The following is a 16336-nucleotide window of genomic DNA, read 5'->3' as shown; positions in this document are numbered from 1 at the left end:
TCAGGCAGCCGGGCACGTACGGCAGACAGCATGAACATGCCTTTGTGACTTTAGCTTCCCATATGTGCTTCAGGGGAGTCACGATTTCAATTTTTCACATAAAACAGCGTATATGTGTACCCCTTTCGCTAACTCCCATCTATCCGTGGACTAAAAAATACAGAAATCAAAATGCATGTCACAAATACTTAACTGGAGAACAGACTTTAAAATAACTCTATTTTTAGAAACACCACACTGGGGCCCCTGCAAATTCTGGAAATTTCTTGTATCATGTCCATGCACAGCACATACAAGTCCCATTTCTTTAACAATTCAGGTTGCCTGCTTCTAAATAGCTGTGACTTTTCTGCATAGGGTTCCACCATGAGAGTTATAAATTAATGACTTAAAACAGGCATGACATTAGTATCTCTTACCCACAAGACTTCTCTAACTAGAGATGTCTCCTGACATCTAATTAAATATGAAGTATGAATGTATGTGGCATAACAGGGAGCAAGTTGTAAATAATTCCCAAAAGCCTGCGGGCCTATATACACACACATACACAGATGTGTGCAGGGAAATCCAAGCCAATTCTGCATTGTTGTAGCTATGTAAATCAGAGAAGCACAAGGAATTAGCTCATCATTAGTTCTGTGCTGCTGTAGCCAGCTTGGTGCCTCTCCTGCTAACGTTTGTTTTGGCTATGTTACACTCCATTCAAATTTGTCACAGAAAAATAGCCATTTTTTAAATAGCGAGACCTGTACAGCAGATGACAATACAGAAGGGAAAAACTCGGTTATTCCTAATCATGAAGTTACATTCAAGGACAGGTTGGCTGTGGCTTTGAGCAACCTGGTCTGGTGGGAGGTATCATTGCCCATGGCAGGGGGTTGGAACTGGGTGATCTTTAAGTTCCCTTCCAAACCAAACACTTCTATGATTCTATGTTTGTTTGTGTTTTCTTGTAAAAGTTCATGCTGGTTGACTTCACTGAGGTAAATTGTCCAGCAAGAGATGTTGAGCAGTGCTTTGCCAGATTTCAAGAGACCGCAGAACCACTGAACAAATCAGTAAATATTCTTCCTAAAAGTACAAGGAATATCACTGAATTACTCAAAGGTAATGCTACTTTATCATACATTCATACCACATCTCTGAAAACAAATCTACACAAACACAACTAAATAAATGTTTTCAATACCTGCCCCTAGTCATGACAGGCTTTCTGGAACACCTCTGTTTAGTTGTGAGTTCATGCACTTGGTTTTGGCTGGCCTGGCTTGCCTTAACAGAGATATGGGACACTGAGAATTTACTTTAGTTTTCTGCTCCTTTGTTTTCACTTGTATACAGATCTATTGTTAATGATGAAGGAAGTCAGAGACTGTGTGGTTTCATCTAACACGTAAAAACAGTAAATTCTTTATGAGATCAGCTGCAGTAGGATATTTCACTAAAAAAAAAAAAAAAGTATTTGATACTGTCTTAAAAAAACTTGCTAAAGAAAAATAGTTCTGCATTTTACACACACACAAATTTGTACTTTTCCGTATTAGTAAATTCTCACAAAAAAAAAAAAAAAGGAACAAATTACAAGATTAGATCTAATATTAGCTTCTCCTTTAACCAGGTCCTGAGCAAGGCTTCCTCCCGTCCTTCCTGATGCTATCTGAGACATGGAGAAGCAGATGCGAGGTACAGGGCTACCTCATGCAGTTTGATGGAGGGAACACAGAGACGGGGCTCTGCACTCATGTGCAGTCCTTGTGGGTTTTTTTCCCCATGAGCACTTAGTACAAATTGGGAGAAAAAAAGTGAGAAGCAAATGAGGGGCTATGAATACAACATGAGGATGCTCACCCATAGTTATCTGTGTGTGCAACTTGAAAATACTTGGTTTCATTTCATTGTTTTTTCCTTCATAACTGTGAAAGGAACTGCACTATTCCTGCCAACCCAGACCAGTCTGCATACCCTACATCTCTTCCCCTCGCCTCCAAAAACTCATATTTTCTAGTCCTTGAAGAAGGAACGACACAACTTCTCCCTTGCTACTGGATCGTCTGGAGTTGGGCAGCGTGGCTGGTTTCTAAATGCCAGAAACCATTTGGCCTTCTTCCCTTCCCATGGCTCCCTCCTGTGCATGCCTCGGTTACAAACCTGTTTCTCAGCCATGGTGAGCTACTTGTGTCCCATTTCCACAGCAAGAGGTACATTCATTGCCTTCAGACACTCAGCACTAACCTGGTATGAAAAGGTCCGGGTTAATTTTTGCCATCAATTTGCCTCATATTTGTTGTCAGAAATCCCTGTTACTATAAGCTAATTGCAGATCCTCGTATTGAATTTCAGAGAGCAGAATACCCCAGGACACCACACTAAGAAACAAATGAGCTACACTCCACGTGAGGGATGGCTGAGCTACAGTCAACAGGCTGGCATGTGCGTCATGATGGGGAGATGGAGGGAGGGGAAGGCCAGACACAGTGTGCATCCCTCCAATATTCGGTGAAGGGTCTTAAGAACAAGGCTTACAAGGAACATCTGAGGGAGCTAGGGTTGTTTAGCCTGGAGAAGAGGAGGCTCAGGGGACACCTTATACAGGGTCCTCAGGGGAGGCTCTGTACAATTACCTTAAAGGAGGCTATAGTGAGGTGAGAATTGGGCTCTTTTCCTGAGCACTAAGTGGTACAATGAGGAGAAATAGTCTCAAGTTGCACCAGGGGAGGTTTAGGTTGGATATTAGGAAAAAAATCATTACTGAAAGGGTTGTACAGCATTGGAAAAGGCTGCCCAGGGGGGTGGTTAAGTCACCATCCCTGGAGGTCTTCAAGAAACATGAAGATGTAGAATATAGTAGCATGGTTTAGTGGTGGACTTGTCAGTGCTAGGTTAAAGGTTGGACTAAATGATTTCAGAGGTCTTTTCCGACCTGAATGATTCTGTGATACTATTCTACTCTAATACACTGTCAATAATCAGAATGGCTCCATTTTCAGTCAGTGAGATTCAAATTAAAGAAAGGAGACAATAAAAATATACGAAGATTGCCGTCATTAATAAAAAAAATATCTAATTTGGCACTACAGGAGGTTAAACACTTGTTTGACTCTGGGGAAAAAATATTTTCAGTACAATTGCACAGATCATTAACTGGAAAGCATGCTGTGCACCCTGGCAGTAACACAGAAGTGACCATGACCTCTCTGTGCATGAGTTTAGCACAGTTTTCCTCCCCAGCATTTCACTGTAGCAGCTGACACCAGTTCAGGGGCTGTCCCAGTGCATGCTTAGAGCCCACAGCTCTCCCTTGGGGGAATCCCAGAGCTCACATGCAATGCCTAAAGCACAGCTGAGACATCTCCAAGCTAGCTGTGGGGAATGATGCCATGCAGAATGACCCTTATTTTTCCAATTTAGGAAAGAAAAACTGTATTGCTTCTCCACTTTGGCTGCTGCAGAGGATCCATGTGCAAAGGGCTGCTAAGAGCATCTATTTCACAAACCCACATCCAGCTCTGGCTGTGAACACATCTTTCACGTAGCGTTCTTCTCACTAAACACCCTGTTTTAGGCATGAATAACTAACTTCATTCCTAGTATGTGCATACATCATTTGAACTTGCAACTTTATGTGCATACATCATTTGCAGTTGCAACTTAAACTAATATCAGCATTTGATATGTGTAAGGCCAGTAACTTTAAAGCAACTTACCAGCCTTAACAGGTTAAACCTCTATCATTAACTGAAGAGAACCAAATATCGTCTAAAGTTTAAAGGCAGCAAACCAAAATGTCAAGTGATTTGTCTGAGGATGGACAAATCACAAGTTCAGTTTTCTGTCCTTTCAAGTCTGCCCTCCAAGTTACTCTCACGTGTGCCTCATGACATATTCACCTGACACAAGATGTTGCTGCCTTAGGCTGAGCTAAGATAAACAAGAAAAGTCTTTCCAAATCTCAGGGTTTCATTTTACGTATTCTCCCACAGGTAATTTGCAGAACCATGCTTGCAATTCGAGTGAGTGGGTTTCCCAAACACGCAATCCTGATGTATGATTTGTAGACATGGCATGGTCCTGTGTAAATCTGCAATATAATTTAAAAACCAACAAACACAACATTGCTCAACACTGATATGCGACTCTTTCCATTCGTAACAATACCCTGATTATCCTTTCTCCCTTTACTCAGTTTATGAAATAAGGTAATTAACAATGACTCAGAATAAACACTGAAAATGCATAAATGTGTTTGCCTGACCGATTTCTAGGACTTACAATAGCAAGTTTCTAAAATAGGTATGTTTTTTTTCCCCTTTTTATAGCAAAATTAGCCCTGTAAGCAGTATGCCTGCTGCAAATGGAATCAAGGTTTGACTGATTCACTAATAGCACTCAAAAAGCACCTATTCTCAGTTGGAATGTTAGACTGCTGCAAGACCTTCCACTCCTTCAGAAATGTAGCAGACAGACTTTCATACTTCTTAGCAGATCAGGCTGCCCTGCAGGAACCATAACTGGCATCTGTCAACATCATCCTTAATATTCTATGCAAAGTGCTCCATCCTGCAAAAGGACATAAGCAAACTCCAGGGAACTGAAGATTTAATTTAAATTGACAACTTCAAAACTTTTGCTTGGAGAATCCAAGTGACAAATGCTGGATTTATAAGACAAACAGAACACTTGCTCTGGACCTCACAAACACATCACCAAAATTATAAGGAGGTTTTTCCATTTCTCCTACAGATATTTTCACAGAGAAATCTATGAAGAGTAAATGATTTTGAGAATCAAATTTTGAGTTTATTCAGTTAAAAAACAGCTATTTTTCTGCAAAAGTTTGAAAGTTGCATGTGATATTTGAGAAAATGTATTTCAGTAGTATGTCTAGCTAAAAGTTAAAAGGAAAAAAAATGTAAAGGAGAATACTGTTCAAAGTACTGAACACCAGATATAATTTCTTAAAAGCATGATCCTATTACCTATATGCTCCATCACCTGGCATGTATTTTACAAAAACTTGAGTAAACAAACCACTATTACTCCAACAAAGAATTAGAAAGCTATCAGATGGTTTTCTGGTGTTTCTACCCCCCTTCTCCCCCAACAGGCTCATAATATAAAGTAATATAGATGGCATATAGATGGCCTGTCACCTTTGTCAAAACACCATTTATCTCTAATTGCAAGAAATTATGAGTATTTCATTTTTGTGATACTTTTAAAATTCCTAGAAATAGTGTTTACTAAAAAAGAAGTATCCAATCATCAAATTTACCAGCACTTTTACTCATTAGATCTTGGTTAATCTTTAGACAGGCAACTAAAGAAGAGCAAGAAGCAAACTGTAGGCACTGCAGTGCCAAGTGGTGAAAGTGTTTTCCATTTCCCTGTTTGTGCAAGGTTATTCAGTCCTCTGAGCTGCACTGCCCTTTCCCTTTCCCTTTACAGGCCTAGCTTTTCTTCTGATGGAGATCTTTTGTGTTTGCCATCTCCCTCATCCCACCAGGCTATTCTGGGGCTGCAGGACTTTTCAACTTTTGTATTGATTTTTTTCCACTGGGTAGAAATAATAGTAAGTAATAATAAAGACTCATTGGTGCAGAAAAAGAAAGCAAGGTGCCTGCAAACACACACTCCAAGTGTTGATACTGCTCCTTTGGGACAACTTCTGTTGTAGCAATAGACTATTAGAGCCATTCACTTCAAATTATTTCTGAGGACAAAGAAGGAACTTGAATGCCTACCATTTTGTAGCGGGACGTTCAAGAGATACAGTTCAAACCCCCTCTAAGTTGGGTTCAAAGGGTTAATGCGATTAATGGGGACAGAGAAGGATAGTGTTTTAAACTGTGAATTCAATTATCAGCACTTTATCTCAACTGCAGAGGTTTTGGAGTAGTTAAAATGAACTGCAGTTCTGAGGAGTTAAATCTTTCTCCAGACCACCACACTTTCTCCTAAACTAGCACATACCCTTCCCTTTGTCATTTCATTTTAGATTGGCTATACATTTTATGAAGATTTACATGTAAATAAATATAAATTCACCTAATTGACCTCAGGAAGGACATATGAAACCAAAAGTGAAGGAAATTCAGTGATTTTCCTTAAATGAGAAATTACGGAGAAAACTCCTCCCTACTTCAGAAATATGCTGCTACAAAACACCTTTTCAACAGTCAACCTGTCTTCAGAAGAAATCTGAATTAATCCAAACCTGGTGCCTGAACATCCCAGCAGACAGCCCAATATCTCTACCCCAGAGGGGTGCAGGGAGACACTGAGATGTCCCAGACCCGATGACAGACAGACAAGCCGCCCCTGACAATCTTGGTTTGTGCACCTAAACCCGGGGGCCTAGTTAGATGGCAGTGGTGGGACACGGCTGCAGATAACCCACGGCCCACACAAAGCTCACCCGACAGCAGGAGCAGAGGATCTGTGGCTTTGTGTTTGCTGGGCCAAACGCAGTCTGTAGTGCCAGCCAAGCAACCCTAGATTTCCCTTATCCTTTATGTAGTGACTAAAAAGGCTGTCTGGAGTAATTTTCAAATGTTTTTGCTCTGGGAGGTTAATGCTGAGTATGATTTACCAGACAGCCATGAAAAGGAGTTCCCACTCTTCATTGGTTTTGATGAGCTATTCCAATTCTGTTCTGTTCCAGAAGTTTATTTTGCAAACAGGAAATCCCTACACAAAAAAAAAAGTTGTAGCCACAAATAAGATAGCTTGGCCTATAGCTTTTTATGGATTCCTCTATTTATGAAATAAAATTGCTTGCTAGACTTGAACATTTCAGCATTTCCAGTTTATGGCACAAAAAATGTTTATTCCATCAGTTCTTAAGAGGTTTCGCATTTTACCTAAAGTGCTAAAATGCAATGCTAAAAACATTTAATATCCCGAGTCAACATTTATGAAAAAATAAGCATTCAAACGGGAGAGGACAATAGCCACATGGTTCTATCAAGTCATTTTAAAAAATATTTCTGTTTCATGATATGAGCATTTTTTCTGAATTTTGAGTCGTTCTAAACCCCAGCATTGCCTTTGATATCTGATCCTTAAGTAACATTATTTTTGTTTATCCAAGGTTTGCGGGTAGTACACAAATTGAGTATCGGTGCTGACAGGTATCTAGACTTATTATGCACTCAGAATTAACTAATAGTCCATGTTTGTTTATGCACTGGAATAAAAAGAAAAGCAATGAGGTTTTCAAAACCACATGCAAAACCTGGATGTACCAGTCTAAATAGCTCAAGTTATGCTGTTGAAGTTAACTGAGTTGGAATATCACTTCACATGCTCCTGTTGCTTCAAACGTGTACATACATAGATATAGAGGTGTGCATATGAAACACACACAGTGGTCAAAGAGAGTTATTCAAGGGCTGGGCTTCTAAGAGGGCTTTATTGAATTCCTTTAAGAGAGAGTTTAATCACGCAATGTTTAATTTTATTAGTAATCTTTCTAGGACAAAAGTTACATTTTACTTTCACAGCTAGAATGCCTCATGCTCATTTTAAATTGTCTGAAATTTATAGTGAACTTTAAACAAAATCTCGAGATTCTTCATTGTCATTCTTTTCACTGTCTTTGTCCTTCAGTGATTCATAAGTAATTGTTTGTGTGGGAAGATAAAACAAATGCCTTTTCCACAGCACAGAGCATATGGCTTCATGAACTACAGATCTGTACAAAGAGAAATTTTCCATTGATTCTAGGTTTTATTGAACAATAAAACTGTTCTTCAAGCTTTCATAGGCCATCTTTTCTATTTTTGGTGATTTTAAGAATAGCCCCATTACAATCTTATCACTGAGTAAACAAACATCTTGGTAAGTTTGGCTGCCAAAATAACACTAAAAAAAGCAGACCCGTATTTTCCCCAGAATAATCTTGCTTAAAAGAGAGAAAAAAAGATATTTTGGTATGGACTTAATGAAACATTTTGTTTGGGCAAAGCAATAAACTTTGGTTTCATGGACCTCTAGAGATACTGAAGGTAAAACAAACATACACACACCAAAATCCATGCAATTCATTGTGGACTTCCTACATTTTTATACTGATGCCATTTCACTTTGCTTAATTACGTGGAAGAACCAGAATGTGATGTCCCACCCGCCTGGGACAGGTGTCTTAAGCATTAAACTATTTTCTATGACAGAGAACTATATTTTTAATAAAGTTGAAACAGTATCAGGACAAGCGATTGAGCGATGCACTGGGCTCCACAGCCCTAGCACCATTCTTCAGCTATTTAGGTGACTTTCAATGTACTTGAATATTTCAGACCCAAAGCTCCCACTCCCTTTACTAAGCAGTAACTGCAAAAGGTGTAGAGGAACACTGAGACTGCAAAACAAAACAAAAACAACCAATACGGATCTGCAACCCTTTACACATAACTACAACAATGCAATGGAGTAAAGAAAAACAGTCTATTAAAAGCTTATAGTTGGAAACTTTCTTGCTTGTCAACTTTTTTAAACAATCAGTCAATCCGCAACATAATTGCTGTAATGCCATGTTGTTTACTGCTTTGAAGAAACCAAGCTCTTTTCAGTTTCCTTGCTTGGTCTGTGAAAGTTTGTGTGACTTGCACACACAAATGAGTTCAATGTGCAGACAGCTGCATTTAAATTATTTTCCTCAACAACTTCTTCTATGTTTCCTGCATCTCAAAAACAGAGCTGTTTGGCATTACAAAACAAGGAGGAAAAAATCCAAAGTAACTAAATTAATTCCTTGAAATGTGTTGGAGAACCCAGAACGCCATAAAAGGCGCTCTCATACTTCAAAGAACAATTTCAATAATCAAAACAAAACATTTGCAACTGCAAGTTGTATGCAAAGAATGTGCCGCTTTTTAACATGCGAAATTTGCTTTGCTTTCCTATAGCAAAGTTCATAAACAATTCCTTTGGTCTCATTATTTTTCTCCATAGCTCCTCAGGTCGTGCCTTGGTCACGAGTTGTGTGGGGGTGGAAGAATCCATCCATGCCGCTTACAACACAGCGCTTGAGCCTCAGGCTGCAAAACTGCAACTTTTATGTCAGATACCAATGCTATGCAACAATGCGGAGTTATTTGCGGTTTTCTTCTCATCTCCTCTTACATCACCAACTAATTTAAAGTGTCATTTTACACTAATGCTGGAGTAAAAACAGCGTCAGATCTTAACACGGGTGTGCTGCGGGTTTTTGTTAAGCTAGCTCTTATGATGGACGTAACATTACATCACAATGGCATGTTATGAACTGGACAAAAGAAATGGCTTGGCAACGCTCCCACAAATATACAATTAAGGTCAGCTCTGCAACCCACTTGTAGTCCATCTAGAGTGCAAAGTCTGAGAAGAATTCTCAATTATCTGGAAGTGCAGCCCAAAGTCTGGCTAGCCTCATAACAGCCAGTATTTTTGGTATTTTCAGCATCAATAAACGTGACAAGGAAAGGAAATTCAGTTTTAGCTACCAAGTAGTACCTCGCTACTTGGAGGACTTGCAGAGCAATGCCACTTTGCAAAGCAAACTGGCGAGTACTAAGTCCAACCACAGAAAGCAGAGCACCAGCAGAATTTCAAAGCTGCCCGGTAAATCCTCAGAAACACCCAGCGTTACAAGAAACCGTAAGAAGAAAATCCACGCGTTCTCTTACCGCTTCGTATTCCTCGCTGCCAAAAAGGTACATCGCTACCCCTTCCCGGCCGCCCCGACCGCCTACGGCACCGGCTCCGGCTGCATCTCCAACTTCTCCGCCTCAGCCAGGCGGGCTCTGCCCCTCGCTGCCCCTGCCTGTGCCGCCGCGCAGCTGCAGCTCCTCGCTGCGAGCGGCCGGGGAGGCGCTGCCCGGAGCCCCGCGGCGCCGGGGGCCGGGATCGGGATCAGGACCGGGACCCGGATCGCGATCGGGATCGGGACCGGGGCGGCCCGGCGAACTCCTGCCGCCTGTCAGGCGCCGACTGGCTCCGCGGCCGCGGCCTGTGGAGGGGCAGAGCCCCCCGGGCCCCGCTGTGGTGAGGGCAGAGCCCTCGGGGAGATGGCGGCGGGGCGGCCGCGGCAGGGGGGAGAGAGGCGAAGTGAAGCAAAGCGAAGTGAAGCGAAGTGAAGCGAATCGCCCTGTGAGCCACAGCGACTGCTTGAAGTCGCAGGAGGTGGAAATCGGGTCTGGATTCCCGAGCTCACCTAAAGGTTGCTCTGAGTTCTCTGAAGGCTCTGCAGAAAGCCTGGGAGGTATCTGTCCCGCTGTTTCTCTCATAAAGAAAAAAAAAAAAAAAATCACTCCAGGATTGTTTTCCGTTGCTATGTTTCACTCCATCGCTTCCTTCTGCTGATTAATCCCAGATTGCTCTGCTAGAGAAGCGTGGTGCAACTTAATCTCTGTAGCGTGATGGCACTCAGGTACCAGACAACCTGTGCCCAGCACCCTCCTGGTACAGGACGTGGCTCCAGCGATCCCTGCTGCCCGTGGCAGGGACACCTGAGGCCACACCTGGCTCCTGCCCCAGCTCCAAACCAGGTAGAGAGGAATGCCCGAGGAAAGGCAGGCAAGAAAGGGGAGAAGCAGCCAAAGAGCAGGGTAAAACACCAGAGACTAAAAGTCCTCGGAGACTGACTCACTGCCAGCATTCCAATAACCATACTAAAACATCACTTTAAAAATGTATCTCATTAAAACTGGTTTAGGAATACAAAATAAGTCAGGTATACGGAATTGCCCACTGTTAGAGGCTGAACTCCATAGCTGGGGAAGAGGCCACCAGTTGGCATCGAGTAACAGCTTTAAAGCAGCACTAGGAAACCCATATCCTTCTCCCTGCTCAACCCTCTGATATGAGCTCTTCCTTAGAGCTCATATTGCTGCTGGCAATATATCCTGTACTCAGGGCTATACATAAGCTCTAGGAAAAATTACTAGTGTTGTGAGCATGTAATACCTGAAGAAAATAGATGTGTGTGTATACTTACCCATATATATATGTATCTATTATATGAGTGTAACACACAACGTACCATAAGACACCATGAACACACACAGCACTGAAAAACAGTTTGTCCTGCTTAACTTCTTTGTCTTCCACATAGAAAAGAGGACCAGAGCTCTTCCCTAAGAAAAACACCAAATGATGCACTTCAAATATGGTGTAGACATCTTCCCCATTCTTCCTCCCCCAGCCCCCTGCTTATTTTAAATACATCTTGACTATCTCAGTTTCTTTGCATGAGTTACAATACTCTTCTCTCAATCTGCCTTCGCTGTCAAAACAGACCTTTGGGCCTCTGTTGACTGTATGTGACATGATTCATAAATCATGATTTAAGTTATTGTATATATTCAAATGCAGAGTTAAAACCAAGCTAGGTACTCTTGGAAAGAGCAAATTAGAGATCAGAAGATATTAATTTTCTTTCCTTTCACTATCCTCCAGCCATATGTTTACAAAATAGCAGTAGTTTAATCTGTCAGCCAAACTGGTCACTTCACATTATATCAATTGCAAATTATGCTTCAAACAAGGAATATCATAATATTGTGTTTCCAAAAATAAACAAAACATGCACCATTCCTGCATCAAGGTAAATAACAGCTATAAAACACTGTTAACAGAATGCAATTATCACTCATCCAAGACAGTTGCCACTACTGATGCTGAAAGAGCATGGTTACATACGCTTATTAATTTGAACATAATTGTCTCAGCTTTACTGCACAGCTTCTTAATGTGAAACCACACCTGTCAATACTAGGCAAAGCTAGTGTCATCGCCCATTACTTTACTTGTCTCATACGGCTCTTACAAGCAATTGAAAAAAAAAAAAAAAACCAAAAAAATAAACAGAGAAAAAAAACAAAACAAAACAAAAAAAAAAAAACAACGGAACTGTCACAACTGTTCCTACTATCAAGAATAAGGAAAGCATATTGCTCTCCATGTATTAAAAATTGTGGTGATCTTTTTCTGAACAGTTTCATCAGCTCCTGTACTTAGGGCATGAATATGAAATCAGGGGGCAGGGGGGATTACAGTTCACATACACTCAGCAGAGACTAAGGGCTTTATTCAGACTGTCACCATAAGTGACTTACATGTCACAAGCAATTCTCACTACCAACAGTACAAGCAGCCAGAGTCTGGCAGCTTGGACGGTAAATAAGCTGAATTGCTTATTGCTCTCTTGAACTGAAACATCATGACAGGTACCCAAGTCTATCTTAAGGCTCCAGAAAGCAAGTCTGTATACAGCTTTTATGGTTCAAGAGTTAAAGTCTGCAAAAATGTCACCCCTGTTGAGGATGTTTAAACTTATAACGACATGTGAATGGCCTCCACTCCTAGTCCATGGCTAAGTGACAGCAGTGGATTTTCTCTGTGCATCCCTTCTCTGGTGGCTCAGTGTGGCATGGGACTGGACAGCACTTGAAGGACAGCGTCTCTCCAGTACTGATCCTTGCCACAAGGCAGTACAGATGAAAAATCTCAGGATCAGTGTAGAAAGAGTAAGCACAGAAGTGGAAATGGCAGAGAGAGGAGTGGGTTGAAAATGGGAATCAGGCAGTGATGGGACAGCAGCAGTAGTGGGAATGGGAAGGTAAAAAAAGAAAAAAAAAAAAGTACAGAACTAGGAAAGTAAGCAGCGTGACCTACAGGAAGGACACACTAAAAGTTAGGCCAGCAGACATATGAAGATTGACTGATACAAGTGTTCAAGGTAGGGCATGGAATCCAATAGGATTTGGAAAAACCTGCATAGCTAGCTGACTAGCCTAAAGCCAGGCTAGGATAACCAGGCAACAGGGGAATACCGTGGAGCAGCTCAGAAAGATGCTGACCCAGAACTGGGATGCCCAAGGAGAACTGCCTGATCAACCAATTAGGGACTACCTAAAATCGTCTAGGATAGAGAATTCAGCAAGAAAGCAAGTTTAGGATATCAATGGAGCTAGAATAAACACAAAGTGCCAAAAGTACAGCAACAGCTCTGCAAAGAAAGAATGTGGAAACAAAGCAAAAGAGTCTGCCACAGTGTGGAATTACTCCTCTCCTCCACTGGTACCTTCCAGCATGACGCATGCTTTTAAGTATGTGTGACAAAGAGCTACACAGGAAAACAAACACAACTTGATCTAGACTGCAACTTAAGATTCAGCCTTCAGACTAAAGAAAAACAAGCTACCTGAAGGCTTGGCCATGAGAGTCAAGACTATAGTCTGAAATGATGAGTAAATCACAAGAATAAAAGAAATTATCTCTTAAGTGTTCTAATGTATACAATTACTTGTAGAGTAGTCCTTAATCATCCACGGAATCAAGGACAGCAGTAGCAATATGAAACATCTGTTAATAAAGGCAAGCAATCTAAACCATAGGTGTGTCAATGAATGTGGACTGTTTGCTCTTTTCTTTTTTTTAAGTTTTGTTCCTTTCATACAAATCTATTCATGTGTATAATCCCTAATGGGAAGGAGTAAAAAAAGACAGAGCCAGACTCTTCTCAGTGATTTCCAGTGACAGGGCAAGAAGCAATGGGTGCAGATTAAAATACAAGAAATTCAGATGCAACACCAGGAAAAAAAATAATATATTTTTCCTCTTACTGTAAGTGTGACTGAGCACTAGAACAGGTTGTCCGGAGAGGTTGTGGAGTCTCCATCTTTGGAAATACTCAGAAGCTGCCTGGACCTGATCTTGGGCAACCAGCCCTAGCTGACCTTGCTCCGGGCAGGCAATTGGACTAGCTTATCTCAAGAGGTGCCTTCCTACCTCAAGAAACCTGTGAAGCCATTACAAACTTGTATATATTAAAAAATAAATAAATAAAATATAGTTCATGCTGAGATGTTGTTGATTCCACCCCTTGATTTTACTTTTGAAAGATTAAACATAATGACTTTTCAAATTGTCTCGGATAGCATTCAACTCCAGTATTTAAACTCTGACCCATGTCTTTTAAGCATAGCTATGAATTGTCTCCACTATAAATAACCTTGTATATCATACTACTTCAACATAGTGCCTTTGGGAAAACAAACAGAAAAAACTGCTGACACGGTTGTCAAGGTTAATAGACTAAACAGACGCTCCTTGATAAACACAAATCTTTCAACTTTCATCCAGCAGTAACAACTATTTTTTCCTTCAAGAACTCTAATGGAAAGCAATTGACTCCCTCTTAGCTAATTCAGATTCACATTCAAATCCCAGTGAAGAGCATCAATAGCTTGTAACTTTCTTTTGCACAGCTAGCAACAAGAATTTTCTTGTAAACACAAGGAGTGCTTCGTGCTTAAGGGAATGTTGGCAATGTTCCTATTTTCATTTTTCATTTACCTGTGGCAGAAAACTCCAGAAAATTCATTCCCTATCACATACAAGACTGAAGAGCAAAAGCTATTTCTCTTCAATTACCTGCCTTCCAAACTATCCTCTCCTGCATCAATACTACATAGATGTTTAACAGTGCTACTTAAATTGGAAAATGATAATTAGCAAGTAATTTTTTCATTTTTTCCAATGAAATTTAGCAATTTAGCTGTCCCATTCATTTTCTCCTATGGCGCTCACTACAACTGCGGGCACTGCACTTACATTGGCATAAACTGTGCCCAATTGCATCTCCAGAAGTGTTATTGATCCATGAAAGAGCTACCAAGAGAAACTGAAGCCTGTGTTTTCCTGTCCATAGGAATGTTTTGAAGAATGGATCTTCTTCAATTCGTATAGCCAGTTACTTCTTGAATGAACTACCAAAGCAATCAGTGTCCCAGTAGTTAAAACAATAAGGAAATGAGACTGTGTGGACTTTATGGAAGTGGATCGGACTCTCTCAGCAAAGGAGACTGGAAGCAAACTAACCCAGAAGAGTTAGAATTGGTCAGAGAACCATGCTGCTGCACGAAGGCTCATATCCTTTCACTACCAGTACATAATTCAGCCCCTGCTAAATGTTCCTATCTGTAAATTATGGTGGGAGGGGAGGACAACTCGACACAGACCTCTTCTTCCAGTTCTCTTGGATAATACCTTCCTTTCTTTTTAAAGCACCTCCTGAAAATACATAGTTTGAATCAATTAAAAGGTTCACTGGATATTGTTTTTTCTTAGATTTTCATTTCAGAAGTGTTGGGCAGCATCCCAGAACATGATGCAGACTCCAAACCACAGAGATGCTCTGCATTCAAATCCAGAAGACTTTGTGTTTCTTTTCAGTGTATTGTATTACATATACATAAATTTAAAGTTCATCTCCTTACATAAAAGTCCATACACTACATAGGATATTTTTAATGTTCTACATATGGTGTACATCTGAAAAAGGGTTGATAAGTAACATTTTACTTGATGAGATACTATTTCATTCAGGTATATTACTAAACAATGGCAACTAAATGAAGATGCAATAATTAAAGACCTCTTTAAGATTATTGTCACATCTTAGATCCCCATAACAACCTTACAATTAATGAATAATAAAGTTTGAAAGTATGCCCATGGAACTATTGGAAAGCTATTTCAATTTTATTTTTAAACACTGAAGCTGCTTATCATTTGCAGATTGTTATTGGTTATTATGGTTACCATTCTCTAACACAATCCAATCTGCCTGCAGTTTTCTATTTCAGGCTACAGCAGTGATAACATTAACAGCAGACTAGACTTCTCATCTTGCAAATATACATACATTCAGGGCACATGCTATCTCCTCCTGCATTAGAAGATAACATGAGCATGTTCTCAAAGTGTCACAGAAATAACAAGCTACAAGTGGCTGTCATTCTTGCAGTCAAATACTAAAACATTTAACCCAACTTGCAATGAGAGTCAGGAACACAGCAAAGTTTTGGTACCATTTTAGTTGTATTATAGGTCCTCTGCATCACCCTGATATTGGAGAGGTGTTATGAAGGTGAAAGATTGGTCCACAGGTGATTGTTCCCATGTATGGGCAAAATTTATTTGTATGGTTTTGTCTGTTTTAATATAGTGCAGTCATGGGGAATATCATATTCTTTCAGTCTTGCAGCAGTGAAGCATAGAGAATGGGGATACAAACTTGAGGAGCAAGTCAAGTGGTCAACATGCCCTTGCTGGTCTAAGACATGTGCAACTCAAAGTGTAGCCAAACATTTCTGAAACAGCTGTAACCCTTCTCAGAGCTTTATGAGGCTGGGAAAAAAAAAAATTGCAAGAAGAGAAATGCATATGCTTTGGAGCACAAGAACAGCAATAATAAGAACCAGTCTTTGAAGTACAATATATAAAATCTATACAACTTGGAAAAAATAGCCTGTGATGGCTAATGTTCCTTAGAAAATACAGATTTCCA

At 40.5% G+C, this 16336-nt stretch overlaps 1 protein-coding gene across 6 annotated transcripts in view; it reads right to left on the bottom strand.

Annotated features, from left to right (window-relative positions):
• CACNB2 (calcium voltage-gated channel auxiliary subunit beta 2) overlaps positions 1–16336 on the bottom strand; it is a 247078-nt gene that overhangs the window by 98248 nt on the left and 132494 nt on the right. The window contains exon 1 of one of the 6 annotated variants that reach the window (XM_013093607.5): positions 9669–10243. The exons of the other annotated variants lie outside the window; for them this stretch is intronic. Coding sequence (XP_012949061.1) covers positions 9669–9701 — 33 coding nt within the window. The 5' untranslated portion in view covers positions 9702–10243. Of the gene's footprint in view, positions 1–9668; positions 10244–16336 lie in introns of those variants that run through there. 6 annotated transcript variants of the gene reach the window in all.

The sequence above is a fragment of the Anas platyrhynchos genome, chromosome 2, assembly GCF_047663525.1.
Source record: "Anas platyrhynchos isolate ZD024472 breed Pekin duck chromosome 2, IASCAAS_PekinDuck_T2T, whole genome shotgun sequence".
Lineage (NCBI taxonomy): Eukaryota > Metazoa > Chordata > Aves > Anseriformes > Anatidae > Anas > Anas platyrhynchos.
This window is presented reverse-complemented; position numbering and strand designations above follow the sequence as displayed.